The sequence below is a fragment of the Tupaia chinensis genome, unplaced genomic scaffold (assembly GCF_000334495.1).
Source record: "Tupaia chinensis unplaced genomic scaffold, TupChi_1.0 Scaffold142211_1, whole genome shotgun sequence".
Taxonomy (NCBI): Eukaryota; Metazoa; Chordata; class Mammalia; order Scandentia; family Tupaiidae; genus Tupaia; species Tupaia belangeri.
The window spans coordinates 35,425-49,142 of record NW_006202061.1 but is presented as its reverse complement, the minus strand read 5'-3'; the positions used below and the strand labels follow the sequence as shown (position 1 = coordinate 49,142).

General features: G+C 35.9%; 1 protein-coding gene across 5 annotated transcripts in view; it reads left to right on the top strand.

Annotated features, from left to right (window-relative positions):
* The window catches only part of LRRC63 (leucine rich repeat containing 63), a 55,677-nt gene extending 45,176 nt beyond the window's left edge, over window positions 1–10,501 (top strand). For 4 of the 5 annotated variants that reach the window (XM_006163444.3, XM_006163443.3, XM_006163445.3 and 1 more), the window contains 3 exons: window positions 1,296–1,379; window positions 3,806–4,045; window positions 9,820–10,501. In XM_006163444.3, coding sequence (XP_006163506.1) covers window positions 1,296–1,379; window positions 3,806–4,045; window positions 9,820–10,033 — 538 coding nt within the window. In that variant the 3' untranslated portion in view covers window positions 10,034–10,501. The remainder of the gene's footprint in view (window positions 1–1,295; window positions 1,380–3,805; window positions 4,046–9,819) is intronic. The other variant, XM_027766303.1, reaches the window with a different exon arrangement.
* Window positions 10,502–13,718: the final 3,217 nt, after the last annotated feature.

Genomic DNA, 13,718 nt, shown 5'->3' with positions numbered 1-13,718 from the left:
TGCTGGACCATAAGGGAATGTGGGGGACTGAGAGGGGAGGTGGACAAGCAGTCTGGGGCCAGATCATAAGAACATTTATATGCCATTTAATTTTTCGTTTTTTTATTTATACGGACAGCAGGAAGGTATTTGAAAACAGCTCACTCAAAGAAGGATATTTTACTAGGTATTATGATACTTTTTTCCTTTTTTTTTTTTTACATACTAGGTATTATCATATGTAGTTGTTGAACTCCAGCCTTCAAAAAGCAGATCCTACTATATCCCCTAAGAAACACGCTTTGTGGCTGCATAACTATGCTAAAAAATCTTTGTGTCCTTTGGTTCTTACTTTTTTTTTTCTTTTTTTTTTTTTAATTGCCAAAGGGTACATGCACTCACCAGAAAGAGAAAGACAGAGAAAGGACAAAGCACCTCCCAATAGGGAATGGTCATACCACAATCCCTTCTCTTTCATTGCTACCTCCTGTCAGTATTTTGGTGTTTTTCAAGTTGGCTGGGATTCTAATTGCAGTTGGTCTTGTGGTGTACAGCTCCTGATGTACAGGTGAACCACTTAGAGGGTCAGCCCTTTGGTTCTTACTTTTAAATACTTATCTTGATAGAAAGAAAGATTTTTAAAAAGATGAAAGGTATTTCACTGGGAAAGTCTTAATGCAATTGTACTCAGTTGAAGTGTCCCCAGATAATTTATGTCCATACAGAACTCCAGAAGGTGACTTACTTAGAAACAGGGTTTTTGCAGATCTAATTAGTTCATCTGAGGTCATACTGGATTAGATTGGGCCCTAAATCTGATGACCGGCCAGTGAAGAGAAAGGCAGTTACGCTGCCACTGTTCAAGGAACACCAGGAACTGTGGCAAACATCAGAAGCTACAAGGGAGGCAAGGGACAATTTCTCTCTCAGAGCTTCCTGAAGTCCTTGATTTCAGACGCTGATCTCCTGAGCAGGGAAAGAATACATTTCTGATTTTTGAAGGCATCCAGATTGCAGTCAGTTGTCATTTCAGCCTAAGGAACTAGTAGAGTAAACAAGAAAATAATGTTTAAATAATGTTAAAATTCTCAGTACATTCTTCTGCCTGGGGCTTTTAGTCACTTCAAACATATCAAAACAGAATGCTTTTAAGGAACTTTCATATTAATACACCATTATAAAGAATATAAGTCTATATAAGCTTCAAGGTCTTTGAAAAGTATAGTTTCTCTATTCTACTATGTATTGACTCATTTATTTATTCCTAGTGATGACAAATATATAATCATTTTTACAACTTTACCTTTCTATTTCAGGTTATTTTCCTTGTCCTATCTTGAGGAACTTGATGTCTCCTACAACAACCTTACTTTTATTCCAAATGCAATCCAGAAACTCAGGTATTTTAGAAGTAGTAAGTGCATAGAAAGTGAATGCCTCTTATTGATGTTTTTGATAATACTGTGGTAGAAAAAAATTGAGCCCTTTTATTTTTTTAATAGCTATAACATCCAATATGTGCAGCATAAAGCTTGCCACAAATGTAATTTGAATAATTGGTGTAGTATTTTCTTTAATTAAAACATTTTTTTAGAGAGAGAGATTTTTGCTATAGGGTATGTGCACTCACTAAGGAGACAGAGAGACAGAACGCGAGAAATCACCCCCCAGGGGGATGGCCACACCACAATCTGTTCTCCTCCATTCTCTTCTCAGTATTTTCGGCATGCACACACATGCGCCCGACATGAGTTTTAAGCTACTGGGTCTGGGACTTGAACTGCAGTAGACTACATGAGAATCCAGCAATGTAGCCATTATGCCATCTGCTGGTCTCAGTGTACAGTATTTTAAGATATAAAATTTTCAATAATTATTCAAAGAATAGTAACATGAGTACTTAGTAGGGTGACCAGCTGCTTAACTCCATTTATCTGTGTGTGTACCATTTGGCTCTTAGCTGTTTTCTTCATTTTTTGAAATACACATACACAGAATGTTAATGATACATAGTGAAGCTTTAATGCTAAATCTGATTCCTTTTCACATTAATTTAAAAAATAGATGCTTTGCAAGGCTGGCTCACATAAAAAGGTTCCAAGTTCTTGTCTGGAGACCTCTCTTGTCTGGAGAATGTCAGGCACACACATGCTCATGATCCCACATTGTCGGAGGCCGGGGGTGGATTACTGCATCAAGACCCTATTAGAGGGTGCTGCCTCTGTCTTTTCTCTCTGTCTCTCTTACTCACAGGAAAAATAAACAAAACAAAAACAAAAATCTATAGTTTATCTATGTTCCACTAAGTCAGTATTATAGTTTGATTATGAACTTGGAATATTTTCTGACAGCTAGTAAGGAAACTATGTTTAATAATAATCTCTTAACTATTCTGTTTAGATCGTAGTCTTAATATGTTTTAATTTAATTCCCAGCTCTTTCCTCTACATACTACATAAACTCAAAATTGGAATTTAAATGCAACTGTCTTGAGTTTACACATACATTTTGAAGAATTGATTTTTGATAATGGTAAATCTTTTCATTCTTTCCTTTTCTTTCTTTCTTTTTTTTTTTTTTTTGCTATAGGGCACGTGTGCTCGCCAGTCAGACAGAGAGAGACAGAGAGACAGAAAGTGAGAAATCACCCCCCAGGGGGGGATGGTCATGTTGTAATCCCTTCTCCATGCTGCTCTTGGGATCTTGGACACGCACACACATGTGCCCAGCGTGAGTTTAAGCCACCAGGTCCGGGACTCGAATCACAGTTGACTACATGGGAGTTCAACAACATAGCCATTACGCTAACTGCTGGTCCCTCCATTTTTTTTTTTTTTTTAAGATTTTTTTGCCCCAGGGCATGTGCACTTGCCAGAGAAAGACAGATAAAGAGAGAGAAAATGAGAAATAATTTCCAAGGATAGATGACCATATCACAATCCTCTCTCCTCTATTCTCCTCTTGGGATTTTGAGCACACATGCATATGTATTTAGCATGATTTTCAAGCTGGCAAGTCCAGGACTCATACCATGGTTGGCTATGTCTGGCACCTTAACCACCACACCATTGACACAAGTGAAGAGAATGAGAAAATCAGTAATGTTGGTTCTCTTTGAATAAAAAATAAAGACTATTAGAATCAATTGACACAGTAAAAAACAAAGGGAATTCAGGTGACTATAAGCCAAAGTACAACATGGCACATGATATCTTTTGATACTACAAATTTTACTATTTTTACTGAATTTCAATGAAAAACTATGTGTGGTGTTCAACTTGTCTATGACAACATAAACTTTGTGTATATTATTATACTGTGTATCATGTTTCATATAACATGAAATTCATTAGTCTTAATGTGTTCATGGATATTATTTTTTCCATGGTGGTGAAAACTTGTAAAGTTTTGACTATATGTAGTCAAAATAAGTATATTATTATTTTAGAGTAATATATTCATTCAGTTGCCTTATGAATAAATTATCTTGATTCTAAAGAAATACTTAAATACACACTTGTATTTTATTGCTCTCAAGTTTGATACCAAGTTTTAAGAACACTGGGACAGGGAATTGGCAAGTGGCATGATGGTTAAGGCACTGGACACTCCCACATGGCCCACCATGGTTTGAGTCCTGGACCTGATGGCTTGCTTTTTCACTTTCCTCTCTCTCTCTTTCTGTGTCTCTCTGGTCAAATTAAAATAAATGAATGAATGAATAAATGAAATTGAATAAAATAATTTTATAAAAAGAACACTGGGACAGAATTTTACTTATAAATTGCATAAATATTTTTTAAAATGTGTCTTCTCTTATTTATAGATCACTTGACAGACTGAATGTTGATGGGAATGAACTGTGTTTTTTACCACCTGGAATTTTGAAGCTTAACCTGACAAAAATTCAGATAGATAATAATTACACTCATCCTTGTTTTTGGAAGGAAAATTCTTTGAATAGCTCACAACGACTTACTCAAATTAGTGCTTTGTTCATTGTTAAAAATAATATACATACATTTTATGATGTGATCCCAGCAGAAATTCAAAAGTTACTAAAATGGTAAGCAAATTGTGAACTTCCTTTAGTGAAAACACGCTTTTGAGCATTTAAAATATTCTTCATTACAGACACACATGATACTCAGAGCACACAGATGCACATGCACACACACGTACAAAAATAGGATACATAAAACCATATATACACTTCTTCAAATTGCTTCTTCTAGCTCTTCAGGTATAATAATGTAGATTGCATTCAGCTCCATTTTCTAATATTCTCAAGTTATTAAATTCAATGTGAAATATGAGTTGCTATGGTGTTAACTGGCTGTATCTATACAAATAAATCTTTTCTATAAACTACTAAGTACATAAAAGTGAGCTCTTAAAAAACAATTGTTTAATCCCAGGCACACTGTACAGGGAAATGTTGTACCCAACTCTAACTTCATAGAGACCAGAAACTTAGCAGACATTTATGGAACAACATCTCTCCCTTAGGTATCAATGACCAGTAAATAAATAGGATAAAACAAACAAAAAAATCAAATGCTAGCTTTGTCAGTGAAAATATCTGCATGCTACAAATGCAGATTCTACTATTTTATATAGAGTCAAGTTTAAGTACAAATTTACCAATTATTTGATAGACTATCATCTCAACAGGATTCTTATAGCTTTTATATATTTATTGTTTTAGCCATTATTCAGTGTATAAAACCAGATAATAGAAAAGTCCAAATATTGCCAGTAGCTGAGTCTTTGGAATTAATTTTAAGATGGCTACAATCAAGAACTCTGTAAGGCCTCTAAGTTACCAAATTGCTGATTTTACCATGTCTTCACATTTAAACATCTACTTCCAATTTTGTTTTCATCTTTGATTTTTTTGAGGACTTATTTTATATGCAAAGTACAGTAATATTGATCTTAAAAGAACTCGCAGGGACCAGCAGATGGTATAATGGTTACACTGAAATTCTAAGAGGAGAATGGAGGAAAAAGGATTGCAGTGTGGCCATCTCCCCAGGAGAGTGATTTCTCGCTTTCTATTTTTCTGTCTCTCTCTCCAGCAAGTGCACGAGCCCTACAGCAAAAGAAATCTCTCTCAAAAAAAAAAAAAAAAAAAAAAAAAAAAAAAAAAAAAAAACAACTCACAGTGAGTGAGTGAAAGTTTTCTCTTTTCTTTTTCTCTCTTCCTGATGCTATTGCTATGTACAATTTTACCTACCTTTAACTGGACCAATGATTGATAACACAGATCTTTTCAGTTATAAACTCTAATCTCCCACAATTGTCTACATAGAAATTACAAATATTTTTTTCATTGTCTATTTTAAGATTATCTTTGTTTTCAAAATTCCATCCTCATTAATGTATTACACTTTTTGTTATCTGATTTGTAATTACTTTTTTTTCAAGAGATGTTTGCTATAGGGCGCATGCACTCGCTGGAGAAACAGAGAAACAGAAAGCAAGAAATCACCCGCTCAGGGGGGATGGCCATGCCACAATCTCTTCTCCTCCATTCTCCTCTTGGGATTTTGGGCATGCACACACATACACCTGCTGTGAGTTTTAAGTCGCCAGGTTCAGTACTCAAACTGAGAACAACTACACGTGAGTGCAATGACATAACCATTACACCATCTGCTGGTCCCTCTTTTTCTTTAGAACTGTATTTCACAGTAAAGAACATAATTGACAGTTTAATGTATATTTCAAAAATAACCAGTGGAGTGAATTTCAAATATGCACAACATAATATGATGTTGTATGTTGAAGGTGGTAAATATGTTTATATCCTTAATTTGTTTATTACCCACCATATTTATTCATTATTTATTTTATACATTCTATCAGTATACATCACTTAGCTTATAAAGTGAATTTACCCAATATGAATACATTTCATGCTGGTCCAATTCAGGGTACTATACACATTATCGTTAACAGATAATAATTCATTTCTGTGTCCCATAAATGTCTTGCCTCTATTTTTCACCTTAATTTCCCTCTTCATGCTCTCCCTCTTCTACTCTCTTTCCACACTGTCTTAAGTATCCCTAACCATTTTCTGTGTTTCTATATCCTCTAGTCTTTCAGTTTCTGCCATAGAGTGCAGACTGTCAATATATATTAAGTGGAGACGTACAGTGTTCCTCTTTCATAGCCTGGCTTACTTCACTCAGTAGTAAATCTTCCATATTTGTCCACTTTCTACCAAGTGCCAGGATCTTTTTGCTTTTTATGGCTAAGTAGTATTCCATAGAGTATATGTGCCACACTTTTCCAATCCATTCATCTATTTGTGGACATTTGGGCTGGTTCCATGTCTTAGCAATCGTGAATAATGCTGCAGTAAGTATAGATGTGCGAGCACTTTTCTGACTGAGTATTCTCCTATTCTTTTGGTAGATGCCCAGGACTTTTAAAATTCATACTGTTGGGACCAGCAGATGGCATAATGGTTACATTGCTGGACTCCCACATAGTAAACTGCAGTTCAATTCCTGGACTTGGTGGCTTTAAAACTCACACTGGGCATGTGTGCTTGTGTGCCCAAAATTTCAAGAGGAGAATGGAAGAGAAGGAATTGTAGTGTGGCCATCCCCCTTGGAGTATGATTTATCACTTTCTGTCTTTCTGTTTCTCTCTGTTTCTATGGCAAGTGCATGTGCTGCATAGCAAAAGAAAAAGAAGAACCTCATACTGTATCTTACAAAGATGTGTAATTATATGTAATTCAGAAATTGCAATTAAAAATTTTAAAAATACTTGTCATTTAATGAAACAGCAGTGTAGATCAGTAGGGTAAGGATAGTCTTTTCAATAAATAGTGCTGAAATGTTTGGACAGCCACAAGGAAAAAGATAAAATTAGGTTCCCGTTATGTGTATCACCATCATATACAAAGTACATTTGCAATTGGATTAAGAATTGATATGCAAAAAGAAAAAAATTTTAAACTTTTTTTTTTGGAGAGGTTTTTGCTATAGGGCGTGTGCACCGCCAGAAGACAGAGAGACAGAAAGCGAGAAATCACCCTCCCCCCCCGGGGAGATGACCACGCCACAATCCCTTCTCCTTCATTCTCCTCTCGGGATCTTGGGCATGCATGCACATGCTCCCAGCATGAGTTTAAGCCACCAGGTCCAGGACTCAAACTGCGGTCGACTACATGGGAATCCAGCAACACAGTCATTATGCCAACTGCTGGTCCAGAAAAAAAAAAAAAAATTAAACTTTTACAAGCAAGTGTAGAAAGTTATCTGTATGACTTCAAAAGATATTTTAAACTTAAAAAATATGAACAGTAAAGCAAAGTTTCATAAATTTGACAAAAGAGTAGTATTTTCATAAATATAAGATATTGTCAAGGAAATTAAAAAACAAGTCATTCACTGGAAGAAGATGTTGCAATGCTTGTAATAGTTGAAACGTGTATATACCTTCCACAAGCCAATAAGAAAAGATAAAACCCATAGAAAGGTGGATAAGTAATACAAATACGCAAACCAGGAATGAGAACATACAGACAAAGATATACATTAAGGTCATACCTCACCAGTAATCAAGAAATTTTAATCTAAAATAGGACCAATGGATTTTTTAAACTATTTGCTTTACCAAATTAAAAAGACTGGTACTATGTTGACTTTGGATGCCTGAAAACAAAAGACTATTATGTACCATTAGTGGTGCTGTAGAAATTGAGGTATTAAGGTTTAGCAAAAGCCTTAGGAGAAGGTGATTGGACAGTTTCTTAACCCTTACAATTGCAATTTAAATCCTAGGAGTCTATCTTACAGAAATAGTTGTATGTGAACCCAGAATAATAATTGCAGTCTGAATGTCATCAGTAAGAGGGTGTAAAATAAATTGTGGTAAATTCATTTTATGGAGCATTATAATACCATCGTATTGATAAAGTAAAGCAAAATGTAACACATAGTAAGTTTTCCACAACATTTTGTTAAATTAGAAAATCAAGTTGCACATACATACCGTGTGAGAGAGAATGCATGTGCAAAAGTTTCCATTTATGCAATAAATGTCTATGGGCCCGGGAACTGGAGGGATAAACCCAAACTATGAGCTTTAGTTATTCAGGAGAGGAAGTCACAGAGATTGAAGGGAGGAATAAGGAGGCATCTCTCTGTTTTTCTCTGTATATTTCTGTATCACTGGGACATTTAAAAAAGATTTCCATATAAAGAAAAAATAATTAGATTTTCCGCCTACTCCCTCTTCCCCTCAAATCGCTACTGCTGCACAGCTCTCGCTTAGAGCTCCGGGCTCCTACTCAGCTAGGGCCACCGTCGTCTTTCTCCAACAGCCATCATGATTAACTACCCAGAAGATGTTCACCAACATTCACAAGATCTGGGAGATTGCAGATGCTCTGTGCCTGGATGTGGAGGGGAAGATCAGTAACAGAGAGTAATATTGATGACTCGCTCATTGGTGGAAATGCCTCCATTGAAGGCCCTGAAGGCGAAGGTACCAGAAAGCACAGTAGTCACTGGTGTTGACATTGTCATGAACCATCACTTGCAGGAAACCAGCTTCCCAAAAGAAGCCTACAAGAAGTACATCAAAGATTACATGAAATCAATCAAAGGCAAACTTGAAGAATAGAGACCAGAAAGAGTAAAACCTTTTATGATAGGGGCTGCAGAACAAATCAAGCATATTCTTGCTCATTTCAAAATCTGCTAGTTCTTTATTGGTGAAAACAGAAAGCCAGATGGGAAGGCTGCTCTGCTGGACTGCCTTGAGGATAGTATGACTCCATGTATGATTTTCTTTAAGGATGGTTTAAAAATGGGAAAATGTTAACAAACTTGTAATTACTTTGGATCAATCACCTGTCATTATAACCTAGTGCTACTGCTACTTGTCATCCACAAAACACCAAGACTAAAGACAAATGAGACTGATATCATCCTGAGCTTTTCATTTTTTTTTTTTTTTTTGGACTGATTTATTTTGGGTGGAGGCATTGTTTTTAATGAAATAAAAAAAAAAACATACTGTTAGGCTGTCTAAAAATAAAAGGCACTTAAACTCATTTGAGAAAATGCCCGTTAATTTAATATATTTAAACTAAGTACGTCTTGTAGTGTGACTGGAGAAGCTAGAGCTCTAGCTTCTAGAGGGACCAGATGGTATAATGGTTATGTTGCTGGACTCCCACATGGCTGACTGCAATTCAAGTCCTGGACCTGGAAGCTTGAAACTCATGCCAGGCACATGTGCCTGTGTACCTAAAATTGTTAGAGGAGAATGATGGAGAAGGAATTGTGAAATAGCCATCCCACCTGGAGAGTGATTTCTTGCTTTCTGTCTCTCCAGTGAGTGCACATGCCCCATAGCAAAACTCTTTCTCAAAAACAAAACAAAACAAAACAAAACACCACTAGAAAGTATAAGACTACCTTCAAATAACTTCTACAGTGAAAACTACTTTTGGGACTAAAATATAAAATGAACAAATAAATAAATTGGTAAAACAAACAAATAAACAAACACCCAGAACAAGAATCAAAAGTTAATTCTGAGCTGTAGTAAGGGGATAGACCATACTCATAGCTGTGCCAATATTTGAAGTGAAGCCTTTTCATCACCTGCAGTGGAAGTAGTTAACTCTGAAAGAAAAAGTAAAAGTAATAAAAGTGAATTAACAAATAAAGAAGACTGGAGTAGGATTACAAATAGTACTGGGAAAGCAGCCCCATTTTTAGTTGTTTGAATTCATAGCAATGAGCACAGTGTTTTAACTTCAGTATAAACTTATTAAATGTGAACTTGGTATTTTCTTCATTTCAGCACATCCAAGTGTGATTGGTGTCATGGTCCCAAGTTTGGTGAAGGTCTTCGTATCATTCTGTCCTGCGATATTTTTGGAGCATTACAACTTCCTATTATGTTTTATGTCTGTTCTTCTTCCTGCTATAAAGAAGCAAAGGAAAGCAGTTTTATTTTGCTTACCATTCCTGATAAAAGAATTTCTCTAAACGTGGAATTATCAGAAGAACGATAGCACAATGCTTTATCATTCCCACTATAAAATTCAATAAACTTCATGTATATCGTAATTAATCTCGTTGAGAGTGCAGATTCTATAAGAAGAATTTAAGCATTGTCTCATGTGAATTCCTTTTGTAATCTTGGCTCCTTATGACAGCTTGTGATTGTTAGGACATTGTAGAATAGTTATACAAGAAGGATTAGAAAAGATGTTTAGATTTTAATGAAAATCTAAAAAGCTTATTTCAGAGTCTGTTTACTATAAAAAAGGTTACAGTCTTTTGCAAAAGGTATTGTTTCTTAGACTGGTCTTTTCATGTATCCATCCTAAATGAAGAGACATTACAAAGTCATCAGGGGGTTTGTGTCACATATGACTTCAAAGTCATGCATCCAACTACTCTGTGCATCTCTGTTGAAATCTGGTCAGTGCCAATCATCTCAATTATGGATTGCTTTTAAAAATAAAACATTAATTTCAGCCTCATTCTTAGTTGTTTGAATTCATTTTCCAGACTCTTGGAAACTAGTACAATCTTTAATGGTTAGCTTGACCTTCGCATCATAAAGCTGAGATATCAGACATTAATTAGGCTGATTCTATAGGCTAGCACCAGAATTTATCAAGGCCTTCAGTGATAGTCTGACAAGAAAATATAGCTTACAAAATTACATTGCAAAGACACATATGCATGTAGCAAAACTGGAGGCTTTAAGAATTAATGTTTGATAAGAGAAAAATAAAAGAGTGCGTTGACATGATTTTATTTTACACTGGCATATAATTGTCTTATATATGGCAGTTAACTTAGATCTAAAGTATCATTGTTGATTAAACTTAATAAAATGACTTTTTTAGAGCAGGAAATGAAACTCCATGGATGAACATATTTACTATGTAGAATTTTTGAAAACTCTGTACAGATAAACCCACACAAATGAAGTCAAAAAATAAGCAACACCCTGGGGAAAATATCTGTAATATATATTTGACCAACAAAGAGGATCTCGTATATAAGAATTATCCCAGGAATGTAAGACTAGTTTAAATTTTTCATACAACATCAATGATTTTATCATTCTTTCACCCAAGCGTCATCATAAATTTGATGTTTGTTTTTGCTTTAATAGGACCTTTTTTTCAACCTGATGCCTTATCTTCCTTAATGCCCCAAATTAATCCTGTCCAATTTGTATCAAGTTCATGCAAGTTAATTTTGGTGCAAGAAAAGTTTTGAAATCCATGCACACATTTTTTTTTTTTTTGGAGAGGTTTTTGCTATAGGGCGCTAGCGCTCGCCAGACAGACAGAGAGAGACAGAGAGACAGATAGTGAGAAATCACCCCCCAGGGAGGATGGCCACACCACAATCCCTTCTCCTCCATTCTCCTCTCGGGATCTTGAGCACGCAAGCACACGCACCCGGCATGAGTTTTAAGCCACCGGGTCCAGGACACGAACCACGGTCGACTACATGGAAGTCCAGTGACATAGCTATTATGCTAACTGCTGGTTCCCCACATTTTTAATAATACATATTTTCCATCAACTTTTTGAAAATCATAGAATTTTTCTTATTACAGTAAAGCTTTTTTAATGATACAATTTAGGAGCAGCATTAGTATTATTTATACGCTTGTTAGACATGCAGATTTTCAGTCCCAACACCAAACATACTAAATCAAAAACTTTGTAGATGCTGTCCAAGAAACTTCATAATTACTAGTTCTCCAGGTGACTCTAATGCTCATTAAAGTTGAGAATCACTGATTTCTCGAGGTCATAACTCTCATAATTAAATGTTGATTAAATAAGAGATACAGTTTGAGGTGTAATATATTTTATTGTTTTCTCATTAGGCTCAGTCATCTATTTTCATTGTTGAAGATCTTCTCTATAATAATTATCTCAGGAATGCAAAACTGGTTTAATATTTAAAAATCAATCAATGTAACCCCACTATGCATTCATTATAAGCCCCACTTCCTATATGTCCAGAACTCTGAGTACACCAGAAGTGGGAGAATGGAAGATGAGGAACGGGTGAATGTTTCTATTTTTAGGTTTTCATGATCCTTGTCTAAAACAGCTCAGTAAATAGACTCTTTTCTTCCTTCTCAACTTGTCTTGACTTTCATTCTTCCTCAACTTCCCTTCTAGTCTCCTTTTGTTGCTTTCTCTATAATATAACTTTTAAATATTGAGGTTGCTAGGTCAGACATTATGCAGTATAACTGCTATAGGACCTGGCACACGGTAGTGGCTTAGAAAACAGTAGCTCTTATTTTTAAAGTCAGAATTCATGTCTACTCAGGTCCAGCACAATTCTCCCTTTTCCTATACCATGACGGCTGCCTTCAAGGGCATTATGGTTTACTTGCTTATTTAAATATATTTCAAACACATATGTCTCCAATTTCTTCTGTTTTTAAATTGCAAACACAAGAGCCTTTCCAGTGATTGAATGTTAATTAAGGGTTTTTTTTCAATTGTTGTTTTCATTACGTTTGTTGGGGGAGGATTTTAGAGACTAATGACAAAAATTGATTATTCTTTATATTTTCGCCAAGTTGTGCTTAGTTAAGCACTTCTAATCTTTAAATAGGATTCCTTTGGCTAGCAAGTAATGCAAATGTTCCAAAAGCAATTAATCTCAGGAATCCATACATGCATAAATTAAGAGTGCTAACTTATCTTGACTACCTAACCACTATTCTCTTTTTTTTCCTATTTATTTATTTAGAGAGCTACTTTTACTATAGGGTGTGTCTGCTTGCTGGAGAGACAGAGAGTGACAGAGAGACAGAAAGTGAGAAATCATCCCCCCAGGAGGAATGGCCATGCCGCAATTCCTTCTCCTCCATTCTCCTCTCAGGATTTTGGGCATGCACGTGCATGCACCCAGTGAGAGTTTTAAGCCACTGGATCCAAGACTCAAACCACTGTTGACCATGTGGGAGTCCAGTGACACAACTATTATGCCATCTTCTGGTTTCCCTAATCACTGTTTCCTAACATTTCTTATCTTTTTTTATCAATAAGAAATGTCATGTTCTAGATCAAAAAATGGTTGTTGGAGGCCATATGTATAGTGGAATCAAAGGATTCATAGTGTCCTTTTGCTGCATACCTCTGAGGAGACCTGGAGATTGTTTTATAGAGGAAAAAAATAAAATAAATAATAATCATATTAACTATTATTTAGGTAAACTCTTAAACTAGTGTTCCTTGGATATTCCATTATTTTTCAGTTTAGTTGAACTCACCAGTGATTCATTGAGCACCTGCTAGGTGTCCAGCACCATGGTAGGCCTTTAGATAAAGTGTAATATGGGATGTTTATCACAGATGTGTGCCTGATGCCATAGGAGCACAGTTCAGCAGCACAGAGCCAACTCTGGAGATTCAAGGAAGCCTTTCCAAGAGTACACTAGTCAAACCAAGTTAGCAGAGTTACTGTTGTAAAATGTACAGCAGAGAACTATGGGAAATAATATTAGAAAAATAAACAAAGTGGGACCAGCAGTTAATATAATGGCTTTGTCGCTGGACTGCCATGTAGTCGACCGTGGTTCGAGTCCCGGACCCAGTGGCTTAAACTCATGCTAGGCGCGTGTGCATGCATGCCCAAGATCCCCAGAGGAGAATGGAGGAGAAGGGACTGCGGCATGGCCATCCCTCCTGGGGGGTGATTTCT